General features: G+C 37.5%; 1 protein-coding gene across 5 annotated transcripts in view; it reads right to left on the bottom strand.

Moving 5' to 3' along the window:
* Positions 1 to 14,688: 14,688 nt before the first annotated feature.
* Positions 14,689 to 26,551, bottom strand: part of LMBRD2 (LMBR1 domain containing 2) — a 43,978-nt gene continuing 32,115 nt past the window's right edge. Inside the window, exons 15-18 of one of the 5 annotated variants that reach the window (XM_072824886.1) lie at positions 25,412 to 25,458; positions 23,625 to 23,730; positions 21,237 to 21,366; positions 14,689 to 20,325 (exon numbers count right to left, since the gene is read on the bottom strand). In XM_072824886.1, the coding sequence (XP_072680987.1) occupies positions 20,241 to 20,325; positions 21,237 to 21,366; positions 23,625 to 23,730; positions 25,412 to 25,458 (368 nt within the window). In that variant the 3' untranslated portion in view covers positions 14,689 to 20,240. Of the gene's footprint in view, positions 20,326 to 21,236; positions 21,367 to 23,624; positions 23,731 to 25,411; positions 25,561 to 26,551 lie in introns of those variants that run through there. The other 4 variants (XM_072824888.1, XM_072824887.1, XM_072824889.1 and 1 more) reach the window with 4 other exon arrangements.

Genomic DNA, 26,551 nt, shown 5'->3' with positions numbered 1-26,551 from the left:
GACTTACAGTCTGCAAGGCTGAAAGCAAGTGAGTTATGCAATGAGTGGATCTTAATGACCAGGTTCAAGTTTTGCAAAAATCAATCTTTGTAAGTGACCTCATCATCAAAAAACTTATGAAAAGAGAAAGGAAGAGAAAGAAGTGAAATTGAGTAACTGTGACTTTATCCAACAATGAAATGATGAGTTTCCTTGTCCCTAAGCTGGAGAGATTGAAGGCAAGGAGAGAAGTAGGCGAGGTTCATAAGGTGAGATTCACCCCAATTTCTAAGGGTACTATTTACTCATTCAAGCTTGGAAGCTAAACAAACTGGGAATGTTTGCCAGAGTACCATATTCCCAAGACTGCCTGAAGTGACTTGTTCAGAGATAATTGAAGAATTGTTTGATTTATTAGTTAATTCATTCACTCATTCAGATTTCCCAAATAATAATTGCTTTATTTTTGTGTAAAAAAAAAAAAAAGGGCAAACAGTTTATGACACTACCTTAGCCTTCCCTTCCTGCTTGTGCAGAGGCTCAAGGGTGATCAAATGTGAGCACTTAGGGCCTTCTCAGGTCTTTCCTCAACATGTGCACAGTCCTGAATGTGCACATAGCCTTCTAGATTCCCAGGAATAGGTCAGAGCTTTTCAAATCCAAGAATCATCTTCTCAATTAGTTATACCACAATATATTGAGTTATATAAGCATTCAAACATTCCAAGTTCATATTCTTATAACTATGTAAAAATTGTTTATTTTTTAGCCAAATAGTATATTATTATCTGGTTTTCATTTGTGTACTTTTCTCCCCCTTGGAGTTAATATTGCCTGTTTTAAAAAAATTGTTTAGGTTTTGTTTTGTTTTGTTTTGTTTCTGTGTGTATTGCTCAGCCTTTCAATTTCCTCTAATTCAGTTTCCAGTAATGTCAACCTATTGACTAATTTTTTTCCTAGGATATGTTCTTTCTGGATTCTTTCACTGATTCAGTCTGAACTAACTGCTCTCCAAGCCAACTGCACAGCTGATGTCTTAAGGCAAATCTTAACACTCTTCTTTCGCCAGTTCTATTGACTGACTCTCTGTCTTCCTCTTTCTTGGTTAGGCCATTGTTCTGCTGGGACTAAATGCTGTAGTAAATTCTTAAGAAGCAGTATATGAAAAGGAAAACCTTTGAGATGATTTTACTGTCAAATCTTCTTGATTTTCTGTGAACACTGTTGTAATGTCAACGCTAAAAGGATTGATGCCATTCTGAGTCTTATTCACCATTGAAGTGTAGTAAAACATTTAGGTTGCTTTTTATTAATCACTACTACTCTGAAATTTCACTATGATTGGTCTCAGTGTAGATCATTTTTTTATTCTTTGTGTTGAGTGCCAGATGGGAGCCTTTCAGTGTGGAGCTTCAAGTATTTTAGTTCTGAAATTTCTTCTTGTATTAGCTGTTTGATAAGTTTCTGCAGTTTTACTGTTTTCTTTTTCTAGAATCATTAGTAATCAGAAAAATCATCTTTATCCAGTCTTCACAAACTATGCTTAAGATTTAATATAACATAAACGAAGTAGCATTTTATCAAATCGATCTGGAAATGTTTATGAAGGGTTCCTGTGAATGGGCTGAAGATAGCGGTGAGAGGATATGAGATGGAGGAGTGCAGAGGATGATGAACAGAGCCAAACAATGTTTCCAATTTTCTTATGCTATAGTTATGGTTTAAGATGGACCTTGAAGTAGACACAGATACCACACATATATCTTTTTTCATAATAATAATTCAGTAGACTCAAATGAAATTTTGCTGAACATTTAACACACGCAAGGCACTCATAGCTTATCACTTATGGTAGAAGGGTCCAAACACTACCGTCCAATACGGCAGCCATTAACTACATGTAGCTGTTGGGCACTTGAAATGTGGCTAGTGTGAACTGTAAAATACACACAAGATTTCAAAGATTTAGTATAAATTAACATGAAATATTTCATTAATAATGTTTATATTGTTTACATGTTGAAATGATATTTTGGATATATTGAGTTAAATAAAATATATTATTAAAATTAGTTTGACCTGTTTTTATTTTTTATGTGGCTTCTGGAATATAATTACATCATGGTGCTTGCATTTGTGGCTCCTGTTATATTTCTGTTGGACAGAACCAGTCCACAGAATAGAAAGATATGATACGTGATGTGAACAAAAGTCCATTCTGTTGGAGTGAGATCACATTATGCCCATGGTCTTAAAGAATCTGAGATACCCGGTCCATCATTAGATAATGGCTTCCCCCTCAAAACAAGGTTTTGTTTTTGTGAGGTCCACGAAGAGAAAAACCAGGGTGGGAAGGTGGGGTTATAGAGAAGCTTCAGGATAAGCCTTCATTGGAGATGAGCAGAAGGAAAGCTTCATCCATCTCTTCATTTCCTATATGGGCAACCCTGCCTTGGACCCTCAGAGTCCTCACACTGACTCTCTGAGCCCTCACCTAGAGCAACTTTTCTCTATGGTTTCCCTGTCCTGTGACCCAGAGCCTCTATCCATGTCAATGTGATAAGCTCTTGAGGACTTAGAGTTGAAAGCGTTCCTCTTTTTTGGAAATAAACTACATTTTAGTAAAGGTCGTGTCCCTTTTTTTATATATATAAATTTACTTTTTTATTGGTGTTCAATTTGTCAACATATAGAAAAACACCCAGTGCTCATCCCGTCAAGTGCCCACCTCAGTGCCCGTCACCCAGTCACCCCCACCCCCCACCCACCTCCTTAATCAAGCTCTAAAAAATAACTGCACTCGGTGGTATACATATGGCTTCTTATAGTAGACAGCTGACCAGGAGTATCCTGGGAGCCTTCTCTTTGGCAATTTTTGCTACAGTGAAAACCACAAAGTGGCTAGAAAATGAGTCCAGGAGAGAGTCATGGGGTGGAGGTGGAACTGATCTTTAACCCTAGAAACTTCCTTTAAAGTGTAAATGCTTTGTGTAGGGGGGGTACTTATTTGGGGCCCCAGCTTGGCTCCACTCAAAATTCAGACATCTTGGGTGTGAAAATCAAGGAAACCTTAACAATGCGGTGGGGAAGGCCTGAAGGAAGAGGTCTCAGCAGGTACCACACAGTCCACACAGCCAGCAGGGGAAAGGAAGGTAAGAATTATTTCAACACAGGAAGGCACTTTTCACTTAGGAGTTGAATGGAACTAGAGGGTATTATGCTAAGCGAAATAAATTAATCAGAGAAAGACAATTAATCATATGATCTCACTCATATGTGCACTTTAAGAAACAAAACAGAGGATCATAGGGGAAGGGAAGGAAGAAAGGAAACAAGGTGAAATCAGAGAGGGAGCCAAACCCTAAGAGACTCTTAATCATAGGAAACAAACTGAGGGCTGCTGGGTGGGAGGATGGGGTAACTGGGTGATGGACATTAAGGAGGGCACTTCATGGAATAAGCACTGGGTGTATGTAACTGATGAATCATTAAACTCTACCTCTGAAACTAATAAAACACTATATATTAATTGATTGAATTTAAATAAATTTTTAAATATCTGGAGAAAAAAAAAAAAGAAAAGGAAGGGAGATCCCTCCCTTCCCCAACAATAAGTCACTAACCACCACCTTTGACCAACAAGGAACCGCCCCAATCTCAAACTCTTGCTCTTCTAGAAACATGTCTTCAGAGTAACCTTCCCCACTTTCCTCCCAAGGTCTGGTAAGAGCTCGCCTTCTCTTGGTATCTTGGGGTTCTCCGCCGGTTGCTTGGCCTGAATTGCAGTTCCCTTGCTCTCTCCGCCTAAACTCATTTTTTGCTGGAGTCAAATGGCTCTGCTCTGCTTCAAGTCAACCCCGGCTCCCGGGCCGGGCCTCACGACCCCGCAGGCACCTGCCCCGGCCGAGGTGCATCAAGCAGGAAGGAGAGACGGGTGGAGGGAGACTCAGCCTGGGGGGAAGGTGGGGGGAAGCTGCAGGCCGACGGTGGCGTGCCTGCCCCCACTGGGTGGCAGCCAAGCATCAGGCCCAGTGTCTTCACCCCACCCCTGCTGGGCCCTTTGACACCTCTTGGGGCCCCCGACCTCTCACCTGGGCCCTGCCTAGAAGTCCAGGGCTGCAGAGTCTCAACGAAAATCCTGCGAGGACAGGCCAGTCCCTGCAGTGGCCAAGGGAAACTCCAGAGCAGGGCTAGCCTGGAATGCCAAGTTGGGTCTGCTGTTCAGATTCCCGTTGCCTTTTGCTGGACCTTTCTCTGGACTTTTGGGTGCCCGTTGCCTTCTCACTAACTCTAACAGTCACACAGACCTAGCCTCCGATTCTCCCCTCTTCCCCCAGGGCAGAGCTCCAGAGGGGCGGAGCTTGGCACAGCCTGGCGTTCACAGCCTGGTACCTGCCGTAATGCAGTAGCGCAGGTCGGGGCGGGGTGGCGGCTGAGCAATTTCCCCCATTCAACACCAATTTATTGAACCCTTAGTGTGGGTCAGAGCAGAGTGGTTCTGCAAACGAAACAAAAATCATTCCTCGTGGAACTCATGTTAGAGAGATGTGCATTAGCTCGTCTAATATGTTAGCTCATCTATCATGTTAGGTGGTTGGTGTTAAGGTACTATCATGTGTTTTTTGGCATTTTCAAATGCATTATTTGATTATAATCCTCACAACCACCCTCACAGGTAATGTTATAAACCATCCCACTCCCCACCCCTCTCTTTCTCTCTCTCTTTAACAAATGAGTCTGAGGTTCAGGTTTGTTGAGGATCTCTGACTTTTTTTTCTTTAAAGATTTTATTTACTTAATCATGAAAGACACAGAGAGAGAGGCAGAGACACAGGAGAGGGAGAAGCAGGCCCCCCGCAGGGAACCCAACAAGGGACTTGATCCCAGGACCCCGGGATGACGTCCTGAGCCAAAGGCAGATGCTCCACCGCTGAGCCACCCAAGTGTCCCTGAGGGTCTCTGACTTAACCAGGATTCAGGGATCCCAAACACCATATTAAAAAATGACACTTCTCAGTAAATTGTGTATTTTTGGATCTTCCATATACATGACCATCAAAATCAAGATGGATAAATGCTTGTTCTTTTCCCATCCTTAGGCCTTTCATTTCTCTTATCTTATGATTATGGAACATACAGTGTTAAATAGAAGTGATGATGGTAGGCATTCGTGGCTGTTCTGGACCTCAAAGATAGCATTAAGTATGATTTCTTCCATAGTTTTATGTTCTTGTTTATAGATATATGTCTATAGGTACATATATAGATATACATCCTTTATCGGAAAAAAGAATGCTATCTTTCTTTAAAAAAACAACAGACTTTAAAAACACTAAAGAAATTATATCAAAATGTTTTCAACATCTATTTGAGATGATCATGTAGATTTTACTCTTTTCAACTATTAATGTAATTTATAGAAATTGATTTTTCTTTTTAAAACCTTTTACTTTTTTTTTTTTTTAATTCATGATAGGCACACACAGTGAGAGAGAGAGAGAGAGAGGTAGAGACATAGGCAGAGGGAGAAGCAGGCTCCATGCACCGGGAGCCCAACATGGGACTCGATTCCGGGTCTCCAGGATCGCACCCTGGGCCAAAGGCAGGCGCTAAACAGCTGCGCCACCCAGGGATCCCCTAAAACCTTTTACATTTTGAAATACAAACAGAAATTCAGAAAAGTGCAGGAGCACCTGGGTGACTCAGTCGGTTGAGCATCTGACTCTTGATTTCAGCTCAGGTCATGATCTCAGGATCCTGGGATCAAGCCCTAACTTGGTATCCCTATTCAGCGGGGAATCTGCTTAAGGATTTTCTCTCTCTCTCTGTCTCCCTCTGTCCCTCCCTTTTCTTTTTTTTAAAAGATTTTATTTATTTATTTATTTATGAGAGACACAGAGAGAGAGAGAGGCAGAGACACAGGCAAAGGGAGAAGCGGGCTCCATGCAGGGAGCCCGATGTGGTACTCGATCCCGGGACTCCAGGATCACGCCCTGAGCCGAAGACAGGTGCTCAACCGCAGAGCCACCCTGTCCCTGTCCCTCCCTTTGCTTGCACATGCTCTCTCTCCCAAAATAAGTAATCTTTTTAAAAAACCAAAAGAGCATAAAATATAAATATTTAGTTAATAAGTAAAACATGCTTGGAAAAAGCACCCAAAGAAATAAAACTTTGCCCTTACTAACCCAGAGGTTCTCTGAACGATACCCCTGAATGTCCATCCCACCAGAAGCACTACCATGACTTAAATGCTAAATTGCTTCACATGACTTTATAGTTTGCCCAACTATGTATGCACTTCTAAACAATAAAATTTGGATTTTGGCTGTTTTTGTTCTTTTGCTGTTTTGAATTGGATCATTTTTTGTGGGGGGGGGTCATTCCAACTTCCCTGTATTTGAAGCTAAATTCTATTTTTATTCTTTTAATAGTTACCAAAGAGATTACAGCACGCATCCTTCACAAAGTTTAGCTTAAGCAATATCTTTATTCCTCCTTTATGTTATCATGACCTTAGCATACTATAATGCAACGTCCTCCACACCCAATTTATGAGGTAAATTATGTAATTTAATGCTCTCCCTAAAGATTTTACCCTTACTACAAAATAAAATGCACATACAGGAAAGCACATGCAAAGGCATGTAGTTGTCAACAACCCATTACAAAGTGAACATCTAGAAAACCAGCACCCGAGAAAGAGAAGATAGGCCACAATGCTGAAACTTCTCTTGTGCTTTACTTTAATCACTGATCCCTTCCTCCTCCTCCAAGGTAAGCCATAGCCTGACATGTATGGTAATTTCTTCCTTGATTATTTTTATGGTTTTACTACAAAGCATCAATGTTTGTACTATGCAGTCTAGTTTTGCCAGTTTTTGAACTTTAAGTGTAACCACACTATATTACTTTTTCACATCTGGCTTCTTTTGATACGCATTATGTGAGTTTCATCTATGCTGTTGTATAGCTGCAAATCATTAATTTTCATTTAGTTGTACATGTATATATCATCATGTTGAATAAGTAAAACTATTCTGTTTATCGAGCCGTTTATGGACTATGAAGAATGCTGCTATGAACGTTCTTGTATATGTCTTCTTACATACACACACATTTTTGTGTGATATATAGACTCATTGCCAAGCCCAAAGTCATCTATGTTCTCTGTTATCTTCTAGAAGGTTTATAGTTTTGCATTTATGAATCATTTTGAGTTATTTTTTGTGAAAGATGTAAAGTCAGCACTGTCTAGATTCCATTTTTCCCCTTCTTTTTGGCCTGTGGCTATTCATTCGTCCCAGCCTCCTTTGTTGAAAAGACTATCGTTTCTCTATTGAATTGCCTTTGTTCCTTTGTCAAAGATCAATGGACTGTTTGTGGGCCTACTGGTGGACTTTCTATTCTGTTTCACTGTCTACTCTTTTGTCAGTCCTACAATGTTTGGTTACTACAGCTGTATAGTAAGTTTTGAAGCTGGGTAGTGTCAATTCTCTTTTTCTTGTCCTTCAAAATTGTGTTAGTCCAGGTCTTCAGCTTGCCATATAAACTTTGGAATTAGTTTGTCAATACCCACAAAATAACTTATTGGAATTTTGATTGGGATTGCATTGACTCTACAGATTAGGTTGGGAAAAACTGACATCTTGACAATGTTGAGTCTTTCTCTCTATGAACACAGATTCTCTCCATTTATTAGGTTATTTAATTTCTTTCATCAGTTTTGTACTTTTCCTCATATACATCTTCTCTCTACATATATTTTGTTAGATTTAGATCTAAGTATTTCACTTCTGGGGGTGCCTATGTAAATGGTATTGTTTTTTTTTTTTTTTAATTCAATTTGCCACCTTCCTTTCGGCCAGAACCGCCATCTTTCAGTAATTTGCCAAAATGAGCACAAAGGGAAAGAGGAGAGGTACCCGTTATATGTTCTCTAGGCCTTTTAGAAAACATGGAGTTGTTCCTTTGGCCACATACATGCGAATCTATAAGAAAGGTGATTATTGTGGACATCAAGGGAATGGGCACTGTTCAAAAAGGAATGCCCCACAAATGTTACCATGGCAAAACTGGAAGAGTCTACAATGTTACTTAGCATTCTGTTGGCATTGTTGTAAACAAACAGGTTAAGGTCAAGATTCTTGCCAAGAGAATTAATGTCCGCATTGAGCATATTAAACACTCAAAGAGCTGAGATAGCTTCCTGAAGCATGTGAAGGAAAATGATCAGAAAAAGAAGGAAACCAAAGAGAAAGGCACTTGGGTCCAACTGAAGCGCCAGTGTGCCCCACCCAGAGAAGCACACTTTGTGAGAACTAATGGAAAGGAGCCTGAACTGCTGGAACCCATTCCCTATGAATTCATGGCATGATAAATGTAAAGAAAACAAAAGACCTCAGGATTAAATAAATAAATAAATAAATAAATTCAATTTGTCAACATACAGTGTAACACCCAGTGCTCTTCATTTCATATCATGTGACCACTGTAGTGCCCATCACCCAGTCACCCCATCCCCCACTCACTTCCCCTTCCACAATCCTTTGTTTCCCAGAGTTAGGAGACTCTCATGGTTTTTCTGCCTCTCTAATTTTTCCCCACTCAGTTTCCCCTCCTTCCCTTATAGTCCCTTTCACTATTTCTTATATTCCAAATGTGAGTGAAACCATATGATAAGTGTCTTTCTCCAACTGACTTATACACTTAATACCCTCTAGTTCTATCCACATTGATGTAAATGGTAGGTATTCATCCTTTCTGATGGCTGAGTAATATTCCATTGTGTGTGTGTGTGTATACATATATATCATATCTTTTTCATCCATTTATCTAAGGACACCTTGGCTAATCCCATAGTTTGGCTATTGTGGACATTGCTGCAATGAACATGGGGGTACAATGTCCATCGTTTTACTATATTTGTATCTTTGGGGTAAACACCCAGTAGTGCAATTGCTGGGTTGTAGGGTAGCTCTATTTTTAGCTTTTTCAGGAACCTCCGTACTGTTTTCCAGAGTGGATGCACCAGCTTGCAAACTACCAACAGTGTAAGAGGGTTCCCCCCTTTCTCCACATCCTCTCCAACATTTCTTATTCCTGACTTGTTAATTTTAGCCATTCTCACCAGTGTAAAGTGGTATCTCATTGTGGTTTTGATTTGTATTTCCCTGCTGACAAGTGATGAGGTGCCATATTTTCATGTGCCTGTCGGCATGTGTAGGTCTTCTTTGGAGAAATGTCTATTCATGTCTTCTGCCCGTTTCTTGACTGGATTGCTTATTTTTCAGGTGTTGAGTTTGGTAAGTTCTTTATAGATCTTGGAAACTAGCCCTTTATCTGATAGGACATTTGCAAATATCTTCTCCCATTCTGTAGGCTGCCCTTTAGTTTTGTTAACTGTTTCCTTTGCTGTGAAGAAGCTTTTTATCTTGATGAAATCCCAGTAGTTCACTATTGGTTTTGTTTCCCTTCCCTTTAGAGACATTTCTTGCAAGAAGTTACTGTGGCTGAGGTCACAGAGGTTGCTGCCTAGGTTCTCCTCTAGGATTTCGATAGATTCCTGTCTCACATTTAGGTCTTTCATCCATTTTGAGTTTATCTTTGTGCATGGTGTAAGAATGGCCCAGTTTCATTCTTCTGCATGTGGCCGTCCAATTTTCCCAACACCACTTACTGAAGAGCCTGTCTTTTTTCCAGTGGATAGTCTTTCCTGCTTTATCAAAGATGAGTTGACCATAGAGTTGAGGGTCCGTTTCTGGGTTCTCTCTTAGGTTCCATTGATCTATGTGTCTGTTTTTGTGTCAGTACCATGCTATCTTGTTGATCACAGCTTTGTGCGACAGCTTGAAGCCTGGCATTGTGATGGCCCAGCTTTGGTTTTCTTTTTCAACATTCCTCTGGCTACTCAGGGTCTTTTCTGATTCCATACAAATCTTAGGCTTATTGGTTCCAACTCTGTGAAGAAAGTCCATGGTATTTTGATAGGGATGTCATTGAATATGTAAATTGCTCTGGTAGCATAGACATTTTCACAGTATTTATTCTTCTAATCTATGATCATGGAATGTTTTCCCACCTCTTTGTGTCTTTCTCAGTTTCTTTCCTTATGCGTTTTGGTGCAATTTGGTGCAAATATATTGTATCTTATGGGTTTTGGTGCAATTATAAATGGGATTGATTCCTACTTTCTCTTTCTTCTGTCTCATTATTAGTGTATAGAAATGCTACTGATGGGCAGCCCCGGTGGTGCAGCGGTTTAGCGCCACCTGCAGCCCAGGGCATGATCCTGGAGACCCTGGATCGAGTCCCACGTCAGGCTCTCTGTATGGTGCCTGTTTCTCCCTCTGCCTGTGTCTCTGCCTCTCTCTCTCTCTCTCTCTCTCTCTCTCTCGGTCTCTATGAATAAATAAATAAAATTTAAAAAAAAAAGAAATGCTACTGATTTCTGTGAATTGATTTTGTATCCTGTCACATTGCTGAATTGCTATTTGAGTGCTAGGGATTTTGAGGTGGAGTCTTTTGGGTTCAACATATACAGTATCATGCCATCTGTGAAGAATGAGAGTTTGACTTCTTCTTTGCCAATTTGGATGCCTTTTATTTCTTTTTGTTGTCTGATTGCTGAGGCTAGGACTTCTATACTGTATCAAACAACAGTGGTGAGAATGGTCATCCTTGTAGTGTTCCTGACCTTATGGGGAAAACTGAGAGCTTTCCAAATTTCTTCCTGTGATTGGTTCAAATTTCAATGCATTATGGTCTGAAAATATGCACGGAATGACCCCAATCTTTGGTAGGAGATGAAACCCGATTTATGACACAGTTATGAGATCTATTCTGGAGGATGTTCTATGTGTACTGGAGTAGAATATGTATGTATATGTATGTTTTAGGATGGAATGCTCCATATATTTCTGTGAAATCCATCTGGTCCAGTGTTTCATTCAAAGTCCTTGTTTCCTTGTTGATCTTCTGCTTAGATGATCTGTCCATTGCTGTGAGTGGGGTATTGAAGTCCTCCTACTATTACTGTATTATTATCAATGTGATTCTTTACTTTTGTTATTAATTGGCTTATATAATTGCCTGCTCCCTTGTTAGGAGCATGAATATTTATATTTATTAGATATTCTGCTGGACTTGAAGATCATACCCTTTAAGTATGCTACAGTGTTCCTTTTCGTCCCTTACTACTGTCTTTGGTTTAAAATCTAATTTGCCTGATATGAGGATCACTACCCTAGCTTTCTTTTGAGGTCCATTAGCATGATAAATGGTTGTCCACCCCCTCATTTTCAGTCCAGAGGTGTCTTTAGGCCTCAAATGAGTCTCTTGAAAGATATGAATTTAGTGCTACTTAATTACCTATAAAGTCCCTGTTTCTGTAGATTGTCTGTTTCTTTCTGTTCTATGTTACTCTTGGGTTCTCTTCTTGCTTTCAGAATCCTGTTTAATATTTCTTGAAGGTCTGGTTTGGTGGTCACATATTCTTTTAGCTTCTATCTGTCCTGGAAGCTCTTTATCTCTCCTTCCATTCTGAATGACAGCCTTGCTAGATAAAGTGTTCTTGGCCACATGTTTTCCTCATTTGGTACCCTGAGTATACCATGCCAGCCCTTTCTGACCTGCCAGGTCTCTGTGGATAGACTTGTTGTTAATCTGATGTTTCTCTTCCACTTTATGTTAGGAATCTCTTGTCTTAAGCTGCCTTCAAGATTCTCTATTTCCAAAATTTGCAAGCTTCAGTATTATATGTCAGGGTGTTGATCAGTTGCTGTTTTTTTTGGGGGGGGGGAGGGTGGAGAGGAGATCCTCTCTATCTCTTGGATATAAATACTTGTTTCTTTCCCCAGATTAGGGAAGTTTTTAGCTATGATTTGTTCAAACATACCTTCTGGTCCTCTCTCCATGCCCTCTGGAATCCCAATAATGTGGATTTTTTTTTCAAACTATCACCGAGTCTCTCCTCTTGGGCTCTTAGCTGTTTTTCTCTTTTCCTCAGTTTCCTTTTTCCCCATCAACTTGTCTTCCATGTCCTTATTTTCTCTTCTGCCTCATTTACCCTGGCTGTTAGAGAATCCAGTTTAGAGTACATTTCAGAGAATTTTTAATTTTGGCCTGATTAGATCTCATTTCTGCAGTAAGAGAATCTCTTGAGTGTTTTATGCTTTTTTCAAGTCCAGTTAGTAATTTTATCATTGTATTCCTGAATTCTATCTCCAACTTTTTACTTAAATCCATATCCATTAAATCTGTATTACCTCTGGTTCTTTTTTTGTGTGTGTGTGGTGAATTCTTCCTTCTAGTCATTTTGTCCAGAGCAGAATGGCTGTACAAGTGAGCAGAGTCAAAATATCACCCATAACCCAAGCAAAATACATACTACATACTTCCATAGAGGTCCAGGACCAGAAAACAAAAGAAAAAAGTTAAAGAAAAAGAAAATAAAATTTTTTTAAAAAGGGGGGGTGGATGGGGGAAGGTTAGGGTTAGGGTTAGAAAAAAAAAAAGAAAAAGAAAAAGAAATTTAAAAAAAAGGGGGGGGTCCCTGGGTGGCGCAGCGGTTTGGTGCCTGCCTTTGGCCCAGGGCGCGATCCTGGAGACCCAAGATCGAGTCCCACATTGGGCTCCCGGTGCATGGAACCTGCTTCTCCCTCTGCCTGTGTCTCTGCCTCTCTGTGTGTGTGTGTGTGTGTGTGTGTGTGACTATCATAAATAAATAAATAAATAAATAAATAAATAAATAAATAAATAAAATTTAAAAAAGGGGGGCGGTTGGGGTAGGGAAACGGTGTATGAGAGAAAATAGAATCTCACAGGGTGGACCAAGATGGTGATCCACTTGGTTTTGAGTGTATTTTGGTCTATATGTTGAAGGTATGAAATTCCAAACTTATATATATATATATGAAAAACTTCTATATTTACCAAAAAAAAAAAATTGAGTAAGTGGTAAGGAAGCCAAAAATGAAGAATATATCTATAACGTGATTGTAAAATACGAAAGAAAAAACTTCAAAATAGAGTTAATAAAATGTTATAGTTAAGACGGGAAAAGAGAATGAATATTGGAAAATTTTAACCTGAAAGATAAATCATAAGAAAAAAGAAATCCTCGAGTTCTAAATGCTACTTTCTCTTAGTCCTGGATTCTTCTGTCCCTGTAGGTCAGTAACTTGCTGTTCTGGTTCTTCGGGCTGGTCTTCTGTGGGCGGGGCCTGCTGCGAGGGTTCTCGGGTGTCCGGGTGTCGGTGCCTGGGTGGAGCAGCTCTGCCCCTTGCCGGGTGGCTGGGCTCAGTAGGAGCAGTTTGCTGTGTGAGGTCTTTGTTCCTGGAGGCTTTCCGTGCCTCTTTTGAGGGCAAAGAAAAAAAAAAAAAAAAAAAAGTCCCGCAGAGGTCTCCAGCCCGGGAGCCAAGAGATCCAGCGCGTGCCAAACTGCAGTCCCCTCTAGCGCCCACTCCCTCCTCCTCCTCCTCCTCCTCCCCCTCCCCCTCCCCCTCCCCCTCCTCCTTCTCCTCCCCCCGAGCAGGTGGGCGGCCCCTGACCCGTGCAGCAGGACACCCGCTTGTTGCGGGGACCCGGCAGGCAGAGGTCACCGATCTGTCCTCGGTTCCGTTTTATGGCACAAGCTGGCGTCTTCCCCGGGCTCGCTGACCTAAACCTGTTTCCCTGATCCCATGCTTGGGAGCTCTGCCCCTCAGGCGCCCCTGATCTTTCTGTTCCTCCAGGAATATTGAGACCTCACTGTCCCTCCTGTAATTCTGCGTTTCACCACTGAGCTCCTTTCAGGCAGGGAAGACTCTCCCGGGAGCAGATTTCTAAAGGTCCTGATTTTGAGCCCCGGGGCTGGGGCTGTATCACTTTCCTGCAGCCCGGCTACAAAGGCTCCCTCCCCCTGCGCTTTACCTTCCCATAGATCCCCCGTTTCTCTTCTCCACAATCCTCCTTGCAAGAAGTGGTCACTTTTCTATTTGTAGAGTTCCAGCCATGCTTTCTTTACATCTCCGGTTGAATTCATAGGTGTTCAGGATGGTTTGAAAGTTACCTTGCTAAACTTGGGGGAACCAGATGAAACGAGATCCCCTGTCCTTCCGCCATGCTGCCATTGGTATGGTGTTTTTAATTTCAAATTTCACTTTTCCATTGGTTATATGGGAAAATGATTGACTTTTGTAATATTAATCTTGTATCTTGCAACCTTATCATAATTACTTATTCCAGGAGTTTTTTGGGCCAATTCTTTTAGGTTGTTTACATAGGCAATCATGTCATCTGCTAACAAAGACAGTTTTATTTCTTCCTTCCAAATCTGTGTACCTTTTATTTCCTTCTCTTAAACTGCATTAGCTAGGACTAATATAAACGGTATTGTTTTTAATTTCAAACTTCAATTGTTCTTTTTTGGTATAAAGGAAAGCAATTCTCTGTTTACTTAGTCTGGCTATGATTTAATCAATTTTATTGATATTTTCAAGAACCTAGGCTTTGGTTTTATTGATTTTCTTTATTGTTTTCCAGCTTTAAATTTCATTGATTTCTAATTTTTGTAACAATTATTTATTTTAATTATAAACACTGGATAAAGTAATGTAGAACCTAAAGTACATGTGTTTAATTATCTTAAAATAGAACAAAGAAAGCTTCAGGCTCCTTAGGGGTTTAATCTCAGAGATGTTATCAAATGAAACACATAAATAATCAGCAAAATTCTTAGGAACTTGTAAAAATGTTCTTTATTTCATGCAAAGCCACATAATTTCCTATATTTTAATAGCTAATCAAGTAAACATTTCAAAAAATTCATTACATCACAATAAGTTAAAATACTACAAAGCAACTGCAAGTCCACGAGTTTGTCAAAACCAAACCGAAGGAACATTATGCATAGATAAGGCCAAAGATGCTAACTTACTTATAGGAGCATTTTGCAGCTTTTTCCAAATACATATTTGAAAATGTAGTGAGAATCTGCAGAGAAAAATAGTTAACCCATTGGTCAGATAGGAAAACATCTGTCATTACATATCAGGTAGTAATGGCTGATTAAAGACAAATTTGGCATCATGCACCAAAAATGAACAGAATGAACATTTAGAAAAATTATGACCAGATGCACATTTGAAAAGACTTATCCTCTATTTCACCTAATCCACTGAATTAGACAAATAACAAGTACTTCATTAATGCAACACAGAAATTAGGCTTTTGGTATACTTCGTTTGGGTACTGATATATATAAAAAGACACTGAAGGGATGAAAGAATATTTCAAATTCACACTGGATTACTGAACTTTAGAATTGCCCCAAGGAACTAGGATGTGGGCAGAACTTATTTGAGAATGATTTTTAAACTACTTAAAAGCACTACAATTAGTTACTACAAAAAAATTTTATAAAAATTAAATACCAGAAAGTAACAACATCAATATTAGAGCTCTTTTTTCAATGCTATAATTTATAAATATATATTAGATTACAGTAATTTAAAAGACATGTCCACATGTTTTCTACCTTCTAAAATGAGAAAAATCCTTCAAGCTGTTTTCAAAGTATGGACAAAAACAAATCCATTGGATTGCTTTTAATAAAATAAATACAAGTCTCTCCCCTACAACTTGGTGTACTAAGTAGGGAAGATGCTAGCCAGCGTTCTTTTGAGAAATACAGCTCTAAGTGACTAGATTGATAGGATTTATATCAATTATATTGACTCAATATGGTGTTGCACAGAGTCACAAATTATGACTTTACCCTACATATATCTGCCATAGTAAACCACTTTTTCTACACTTTTGCACTGAGTACAGAAAAAAAAAATCTTTTATAAAATGATTTGAGATCAAGATAACCACCAAAGAAAAAATTTTCAGGAGAAAAAGTTATTTTTTTCCAGGGTGTGTGTCAAAAATAAATGTCTTTTAAGATTATCAATAAGAAGAGGAACATGCCAATATTCCTGCTTTATTAATAAATTAAAAATTGTAGAAAGGCTTCAACCAACCTCAATGGACAAATCTTTTGACAATGATAATAAAATTTTAGGAAGACCAGACTAAGTGTGAAAAGAATTAGAAGTGAGGTCATGTTCCCAATGATGGGACTGAGGATAGGGCAGGGCTAGTGCCCACTCTGCTGGGGAAAAGGATTCATCAGGCCTGGTCTCCAGGAGTTGGGGTAAAGGATGACAGGGCTTGGTCTTCTAGTTCTCTGGGCATGAAAAAGTCCACTGGGAAGAAGTACTTTTCATGGAGGGAATTAATATTTTAGAACGCCTCCTATAACCCTCTTGTATTATTCTAACCTCTCCTAATGAAACTTTGACAACTATGTAGGTTATTTATGAACTCCTTCTCATAAAAAGTTATCTTAAGGTTCTTATTTGTTGTTGTTGTTGTGTTTTTTAAAATCATTGTTTTTGGAAATCCATTTTATGCCAACACATTACACTGAGAGTAATTCCTATTAATGAAGTGTCCTCTTTAGTGACCTAAAGACAACACACTGAGTCAGCATGTATCACATTTACATTTAGATGTTGCTTAGTTGTCTAGAAAAATATGTTTCACTACTTTCGGTGCAATATTACTATTCAAGTAGTGGGATGTGGAATCAGAACTAATTCCTTTTGAGTGTACTGATCATCAGAAACAACTGTATACACAAAACAAAGAAAATCTGTCAGCATATTAAAAATCATACTGTAAAAAGAAGTTTCAGAAAGTATAAAAGGACGAGGAAGGAAGAAAACAAAGAAAAGATAGAACTCTAAATCCATTTACTCCTTAACATTTAGAATTTAATGTAATGTGATCCATTACACTTTACAGATTCAAGTATGTTAAGATTTCTCAGGGACATGTTTTGTCTCTTTAGTGCAAATATACTTATCCTTGTAACTTTCAGGCATGGTCCACTCAAATCACAAGTACAAAACTCCTATTACTGAACAGTGTGAATTGTAATTAGGGAGAGCTTTCTTTCTTTTAAGATGCTCATCAACATACCATCAAGAACATTCCCTGAATCTCTTACAAGACAAAAAATGAGGTTTGCTATTGTACATAAATGAAATTCTTTTATCCGTATGCTGAAATATACTTTTAAAAGCCCACAAATTGACTTTCCTATCCATATTTAATTTCATTTGGGTACACAACCAGTGTAAATTTAAGAACTGATACTCTAATCAAATAGTAGAGACCAAAAATAGATCAACTCGCGGTATTTATTTTTGATTGTCAAATTTTCTGATCTATTTTTTAATAAATGGAAAATCTTTGAATGTTTTGACTTAGCTTTTATCACTCTTGTGAAGTGAGGACTTGTGTATTGAAAGTACTCGAAAGCCCTTATATTCACTTGGTAAGAGAGCAAATCCTAATAATTAGGTTTAAACCTTATTTATTATTTTACTAATGATTTTTATAAAAATGCTTTACTGATAAGATCAAGTTACTGATGTAGTAACAAAAGTTAATTAGCAACTTACAGGTGATTCGTGAAATTAACAGATTATTATCACTTTCTGCAATGGTTATTTTGAATTATTGGCTTACTGAATATTCTTACCTAATAATTATTCAGAAAAATAATTTAGAAAATTTAATTGGATATCTATTATTATATAAGAAAGACATCAAAAGCTAATTGTCAGAAGTAATTGTTTAGGAAATTCCTTTGCACTTAAAGTGTATGAATTTAGTAGTAATGTTTTGCAGTAGATGTCATTACATTTTAATAAGCTTCCCCAAGCAGAAAACTTGTTCTTACTTTAGTTTTTTACACAAGGTGGCTTTACAGACATTAACTTAGTTCCTCCACCAATAAATTCTTTATTCTTCAGAGGTTAAAATGTTATGAACTCAAATTTGTCCAGCCAGGTAACCTTCCTATATGATCGTATATAAAATCCTGTAAGATAAATTCTGCTTAAAAAGTTGACTCTAGATCATTTAAACAACCAAAAATTATTTTGGAAATAACTCAGAAGTCACAAAGGGAGCTAGGTTGTTTGTGAAGTATTACATACACTTCAATTATTATAATCATAAAAAAATAATAAAGGAAAGTAGTACATTCCCCTACATATTCCTAGCAATTACTTTAGGGTATTATAAGTTACAAAAGTGACTTATAAGTGAATAATTTTTCTGCTGCTGCTTCTCGTACAGCATCTGGGTTTCATGATAAAACCTGATGAGAAACAACATTATACTTAAGGAAAATATGCCAAGGTAAACCCAAAGACCAAATATACCACAATACTATTTTCAGAGGACTTTTGATAAATTATTCCAAAAACAGTTTTTGCTTCAGGGACTTAAAAGCTTCTCTGTAATTATAAAGAAACTGAACCCCTCTCCGAGCTTATCATTTCTCCATCCAACACCTTCAAGTACCACTAGGAAGAACAGCAGAGGTTACAACTTCTTTTGTTTTGTTTTGTTTTAAACTCCAGCATATCAGCATCAACTCAATACCCTCACAATAGTTTTGTGAGGTAGATGAGTAGGTAAATAGCAAGTATCATCTTCATTTCACGAATGAAGAAATTGAGGCACTGAGAGGTTACATAATTTGTCCAAGATATTGAATGGTCAGTCATGAAATGACAAACAATATCAAATGATCTCTGTTCCTGGCCTACAGTCTGTAACCACACTTTACAGTGAAAGTCTCTGTGTGGGTTCTCAAATGGGCAGCCTGTATGACCTTTGACTGAGAATAAAATCTATCCATTTATAATTATTTAAAGGGATTTAATCTCAAAGATCATAAAAATTAAACAAAATCAGGTAAGTAGGATGATATACTATTCCTTTCAGTATCTGCATAGAACTGTCTTTTAAAAATTTACATGATAATACTAAATAAAAAGCAAAATAAAAAATTTAAAATTATGATTCAAGGGAAGATTACCTTCAAGAAACATAAAAAACATAAAATCATATTGTTAGGGTGATCATATAACTCATTTTTAAACTGGGAAACTTCAGAGTGAAAGCGAGGACTATTAAAATTTATACAGAATAATAGGCGTTAAACTGAGACTTGTGGGCAAGCTCAAGAATAGTCACCACTGGGTGAATCCATAGCAGGGATTCTTTGAGTTGCAAACATTTCAGGGACACAAAAAACTCTCTGGAAGCATATTGTGTTCAACTGTGCAATATTCACTGTGCAATAAAACACTGATGATTCAAAATATAATACCCAACTTTGGCTTAAACACAAAAATTAAAAAACTCATTTTAAAATAATTAGCACGTTTAACAGTTATCACATATTTCCATTCTATAAACCCAAATTTAAGTATTAGTAAATGGATTCACTTTTTTCCTTAGAGTAACCATTTTCCACAAAGCATCAAGAGGCACCTTTAAAAATTAGAGAATTTTTGTGGGACTCTTTGGCTATTAAAAAAAAAAAAACACAAAAACAACCCACAATTTACCATTAATGCTTCAGATTCTCTTTGAGTGGAACGATCCACACTTAAGTTAATACGCTGAATGATAAAGGTGAATATTTCTCCCTGAAATGAAAATCTTTTACAAAGCAATACCAAAAGCGTATAGTAATTTCCAGTTACTAGCAAAGACTGAAAGAATAATACATCACCCGACTATAGTATACATGCTAAAGATACTAATACTATCAGTTGAAGTATAATCTTAATTATACATGCAAAAACCTCACTGATTTGCATATAGAGTTGAAAAAGAGCTTTCTACATTCAGTTATGTCTGGTAAGTAAGCCTTGTTTTAAGACATGGGTTTTGTAAATACCATTACTATTTGAGGTCTCCATCTCTTTGGGAAATATGGGATTAACATATTCTTTAGAAACAGCAAAAATGTAAATCACAATAATAAAACCATATGATGTTATTTAGTTATGACTTATGGCTTTCTTGGATCTTTAAAACAACTTTCCCAAGAAAAACTAATATGAAACAAACCGAACTACATGTTCTCAACATATAGCGATCTTTACCATGAATTGAATGCCTTCCACTACACCTGTACTTCCTAAGGCAGACACGTCAGGAACAGTGTGTAATAAACCTTACAAGAAAAGATGACACTCTATCCAATGGGCAATAAACTATTATTACTAAGATGTGATTAACTTTCAGGGCCTGTTTTGTCCTGACATTTTCACTAAGAGTACAGTATAAATTCTAGGGCACACATATGTTCTGAAAGACTGGATTGATGCGTTGATCTTGGTTAGTTGTTCATAAATTTTCAGACTTTAAACATCATCAAATATTCTGCTTTGAGACATCGAGAGGTATCGTCCACCAGGCTGATACCTGAAAGGTGGATAAAGAAATGATCTGAGGCATCAAAAATAACAAAGGAGGAGAGAAAAACAAGGACACATTAAAAGGAAGTGGCTACATAATTTGTAAGCATAATTTATAAAAACCTATTCAGTAGCTGAAGGCAGAAACTTATAAAGATAATATCCCAAAGTGATTTACTTAATTATAAATTAACCAACAGCTTTTCTAGAGCCTAGAATACCTTGTTTTCTATATGTAAAAAAAGAGAGATATAAAAAGAAAGGGATGGGGGATATAAACTGAAGATTTAATAATCATTCTTGATTGTTCAATATAAATAAAATATTCTAGTGTTTTTGCTATTTATAGACAATACTATAGCAAATATCTCATGCATATGATATTTTGCTTTTGTTTAATCATTTCACAGAGTGGCCAAAACCACAGACCCTATAGCCAGAGTCCTGGGGTTTGAATGCCTGACTTTTGCTATTTGCAAGCTATTTTACTCTGAGTAAGTTAAGTTACTAAGCCTCTCAGGATTCAAATCCAATTGGATTTATAACCATAAAATATAGTATCATTGGTAATGTGCTTAGAATAGTATCCGATACCTAGCCATGACCATGTAGCTATTGCTAAATATGATAAATTTCATAAATGGGATCATTAGAAATAGGCATATAAACATTGTTAATAGTCTTACTAACAATTTCAATTCTTCTTTCTTATTTAGAATACCACTAGTGGTTTATGGATATAGTAATTTCAATTACCACCACTGGATGCTATAATTTTTACAATATAAAAGCATTAGAAGGGATAAAAAGCTACCAAGGGTTAATTAATATGATTATTATTAGCAGTAAAGATGAACATTTTTTCCTTACGTTTATTTCATCAAGTTTTATGTTCTTAAAATTCCAGAATGTTGGAGCCAAAATGATACAGTCAGAGCTTACCTTCCCGATTCAGATTCCAGAGGATCATCAGTGAATGTTTCTGCATTAAAATCCAAAGGTTCTACATCTTGGAGGAGTTCTATTCGGTCCCTTTCAGTTCTGTTACTGGCCCTGTTATATTTGGATGCTGCTGTAAAGGAACAAAAAAAGATCTGTCTACTTTTCTATTGTCCTCATGGGTCACAGTCTATGGACTCACAAAAAAAGTCAAGATTTTAAAGGATCTGAATTTTGATTGTGAAGATAATAGCAAGAAAAGATAATTACTTGATTCCTTCAAAATCAGATTCAAATGAAAAATGGTATGATAGAAAATAACAACTGGTCTTGTAACTGGTCTAAGCTCAGAAGTAGGTACAATGCAAAGAATTAATATGAATCAGAATTAACATTTAACATATGAATTATGACATTGTTCATTATCAAGTTTCAAATGGTTTCATGGTTGAATCCAGGGGCTCCCATATGTCAGTTCTTGGCTAGAATTTTCTCAAATGTTCTCAGTTACATAAAAATGTAAAAAGGAACAGGTGAAATTAATTTTAACCAATTTAATTTAATTCACTATATCCAATATATTATCATTTCAACATGGGGCGTCAGCCATGTTGCAAATGCTCAACGGCCACAGGTGGTTAATGACGACCATCCTGATCACTTCAGATTTATACAACTAAGTCTCCCTTTTCTATGTGGGTTTTCTTCATAAACAACCTAAATTTTCACAATGTTGTTCTGAGTAATCCAGTAACTTCAGAAGAACTTTATGATATAGCTCTTTTTGAAAACTTAAGGCAAGCCAAGTCTATCATATCTTATACTTTTGTCATCTTGGACTCTGCCCTTCATCTTTTCTCTCATTCATTCAGCAAATATTGATTGCCTCCTGCATTCCGGGTTCTCTTCATGTCATTATCCAAAGGCGTTGTATTTCTTCTTCTCTTGACCATTCTCCTACACTCCCACATCTCTATTGTGTCAACTCCTACTCCGCGGTAAGCAAACTTCCAAATCTTTGTAGAATCCTCTTTCTTTCTTCTTAGCTTTGACTACACCTTTAGCTCTCTCCTGTTTCTTTGACCATAAATCTCACTCAAACACATCCTTTCTTCCTCATGTGTAGGGATCACTGCTGATTTAAAGGCCCTCATCATTTCTTGATCGCATTACCAAAACAGAGAACTGATTTCTGTGTCTCACTTCCCTGGAAATCATACTTTATGTTGCTATCAAACTATCTCTTGAAACCAAAAATGTGCGCATGCTCCTTTTCTGACTAAAATCTTAACTTGGGAGAGAATCTTAACTTCTGAGTATGGTAATACCTGCTTTCCAACTGTCTCTGCAGCTTCCCCTCTTTATCAGGCTTCTCCTACTCAGGATCTTGTCACAGAAACAAACTTGCATTCTCCCAAAGTTCTCTTAAGTCATTCATTCATCCTTCTGCCCAAAACACCTTCACCTGGATAAGTACTATTCATTTCCAAATGTTAAGTTAACGTTACTCTATCACAGAAATCCTTTCTCAATAAAGACCTCTTTTTCTATTCCCTAAGTCGAGAGTCGAGTTCCCTCAGCATCAGGAGTATACCTTCTACTCTCTCAGCATTCCTGCCTCTTCCCCAAAGACAAACATTCTCTGCCATCTACTCTGGGCAGAGTCCTGAGCAAACACAGGTTTCTTGCCACCTTCCCAGGTGCAGATGGCAGGGATAAGGATGTGGGGAGGTGTCCTAGCTCAACCCACTGGCAAACATCTTCTCCTTATTATCAGTCCCTCACTGAACTAATTAGCATCCCAAGGACAGGAAATGTTTCTCTATAACCCTATAAACCTGGGAAAGTACCTGATATATTGATCAGTCAGGAAATGGTTATAAAAATGACTGAATTGCCTACACCCATTAACAGAAAAAGTAAAGAACAGCATCGGGGAAATAGTAGAAACCAACATGTACCTAAGACATGCCTGGGATAAGTACTGATATTATTTAAGGTAGTATATTATCCCAATTCTCCATCTCCTACCAGAATGCATATTTGAGTTTCCCTTTCCCTCTATACACTGAGGGATGAGAAAGGAAAGACAGAACCACATCTACAGTTCTCTAAAGGCATTTTTTAAAAAATATTTTATGTATTTATTCATAAGAGACACAGACAGAGAAAGACAGAGACACAGGCAGAGGGAGAAGCAGGCTCCTCATGGGGAGTCCAATGTGGGACTCAATCCCAGGATCACGACCTGAGCTAAAGCCAGACACTCAACTGCTGAGCCACCCAGGTGCCCCTCCAAAGGCATTTTTGGATGGATATCTTAATCCTCAGTCTCTATGCAACCAAGTTTAAGAAACAATTTCTAAGGGAATTGGAAAATAAACTACTTACATCGGTTGGTACTAAGATCTGAGAGGTTTGACTCTTTTGGGTCAACATGAACATTTCTGTTTCTAGTGGAATCTTCTCTACTGTGTCCATAACGTTCTTTCCATTCCTAGGACAGAAACATAAATAAATATATGTAGCAAAGGAACTCAAAGGCAGAAAGTAATTCATCAGTGTCAATAGATAGTACATAGAGATAATATAATTTATTTTCATCAGAAATTCACCACATAATCAGTATGTTAGCATAGTACCACGAAAATTTTCAAAAAAGATTTTTCTTTGTCTCTACGTGATTTTAATATGGTCTCCAAACATTTTTCCAAATGAACGCTTATAGACATTTTCGCTAGCTATAATTAACCTTCTCAATTCTATCTAAAGTGTCAAAAGGATATGATAGCTACGATAGGCTTACCTTGACCACATAAAAATTATGAGAACTCCTAATAATTTGAGAGGTTAACAAAATTACCTCCCATACAAATCAACTACAAATATTGAGACCTGAAAAGTTACTTTCGAAAGCAAAATTTGAGTTGTATACAAAGATAATTAGATCATTGTAGTCAAACCTTATGAAGTGGGATGCTACTCAGTCAATTCATAGAACTGAAAGGAACCTTACAGGTCACCTAATTCGACCTCCCCTGCATTGTAGGGGTTCATTCTAAAATAGCCATGCCATTGACTGTCTTATTAGAGGGCATGAAGTTTCTATGTGTGGGTAGCTCACCACAATTTTGTGTGTGGTGTGTGTGTGTGTGTGTGTAAGCCCATCTCAATTTTGATAAACTATGGAAGTTAGATATTTTCACCAAGAGGTGAAATCTATCTGCAGTATCTTTCACTCTCTGGTTCCAATTATGTCTTCTAAAATAAAGAACAAGTCTCCTTTTACATGCTACACACTAACATATATGGACAACTATCATGTCTCCTCCTCTGAGTCTTCATTTCTCCAGTATAGCCCCAGCTGTTGTAATTTGTGGTAACCACACTAAATTTTTCTGATTTTCTGCCTTTTCTCTCTACAGGAGGAGGTTAGTTTGCCTCAGCAGAGGACTAAAGAAAAACTGAAGAGGAATATAATTAATGTCATATTATAAAAAAGCATAACAATTTTAAAGCAATCAAAATGACTTTAATAATAAGACTGCGTGATTTTATTAATTCATTCAATAAGTATTCACAAAGCACTGAGCTTAGGCAAGAAACTGCTAGACACTGGACACAAAGTAACTTAAAACTAGTGACTTTTTGGAACAGGTCTGACCAAAAAATGCTTAGCATGTACATCTGAAAGTATTAAAATTACCTTTTAAAAAAAACGTGTCGTATGTCATTTTCCCACTGCTCTTTGGTCTTTAGCCAATTGTAAATCAGTAAAATTCTTTTTTTTTAAATAAATTTATTTTTTATTGGTGTTCAATTTACCAACATACAGAATAACACCCAGTGCTCATCCCGTCAAGTGCCCCCCTCAGTGCCCATCACCCATTCACCCCCACCCCCCACCCTCCTCCCCTTCCACCACCCCTAGTTCGTTTCCCAGAGTTAGGAGTCTTTATGTTCTGTCTCCCTTTCTGATATTTCCCACACATTTCTTCTCCCTTCCTTTATATTCCCTTTCACTATTATTTATATTCCCCAAATGAATGAGAACATACACTGTTTGTCCTCCGATTGACTTACTTCACTCAGCATAATACCCTCCAGTTCAGTAAAATTCTTATGATTATTTCACATCAGTCTTTAGGTTACAACAAATTATTAAGTACTATACTTACTCTTCTTCGATTTTCACCTTCTTCTTGCCTTTGTCTTTTTCTCTTCTCTAGAGACAGAAAAGTGGTCTCAAATTTGGTATAATGGGTTTAGTTAGACGTAGAGTAACTGAAGTAAAGGTATCAGGCTATGACCAATTTCCTTTAAATTACTACAAAGTCAAAAGTAATAGGTTATTGTTGGAAAGGACCTTAGAGGTCACCTAAGTCCACAGAGGATATCTTCTATATTTCTGTTGGACATGACCTTTAGGCCATGTGTAAATAGTTTTTAGTGAGGAAAACATTCTTCCTCATGGTGATCTGAAATTTGTTGGTAATTTCTTTCTCTTTGCCTCATCTTCTAAATTAAGTTGATATTTTTTTCTGCATAAAAGTCCTTTCCCTTATTCTCTTCAGGCTGTATACTCACAGTGGTTTTTTGTTTTGTTTTGTTTTTGTGTAAGTTACGCTCTACAGACTCATAATTCTGGCTGTCCTTCTCTAAATACCTTCTAACTTACCAGTTCTACTCTTGAAATCTTACCCAGGACTGAATACAATATTCCACATGAGGTCTTATTAATGCAAAAAGCAGCAGAACCATTACATCAACTGGACTCCACCTTCCTCAGAATGTGAAGACTATGAAAGCTTTTATTGGAGTCACAACATATTTTGGCCTCCATTTAACTAAATGACCACACAAAAGCTCCAGACTCACGGAGGGAGAATGTCTAGGAATCAATGTCCCCACACTCAAGTTTTGTTTTCTTTTTTCCCTACCATCACTTGAACCTCAGGAAATTTGATATATTCAGTGTCCGGATTAGATTTTACTAGAGTGCCATGTATTCTAATAGGCTGTTAATGATCATTGCATTCTCAAAACCAGCCTTGGCTTGAATGATTTCTTGTGTGGTATTAAACTGATGATTCTTTGAATTCATGAATTTTATAGTTGTACTGAGCTTGGCAAATCCATTTCCAGGAAAATATGAAAGTAACTCCAATGCCATCCAAGAGCATTATTTAGTTGAGGGCATACTAAATTTCTGCTGTCTGCTGTAGTATTTCTTAAAGACAGATGAGAGTTTCAATTTTTTTTATAGTTTATAGTTTCAAATTATTTTTATAGTTTCAAATTATTTTTGTTATGAAGGT

Source organism: Canis lupus, chromosome 4, assembly GCF_048164855.1.
Source record: "Canis lupus baileyi chromosome 4, mCanLup2.hap1, whole genome shotgun sequence".
Lineage (NCBI taxonomy): Eukaryota > Metazoa > Chordata > Mammalia > Carnivora > Canidae > Canis > Canis lupus.
The sequence above is the reverse complement of the archived record's forward strand: the minus strand, read 5'-3'. Positions and strand labels throughout refer to the sequence as shown.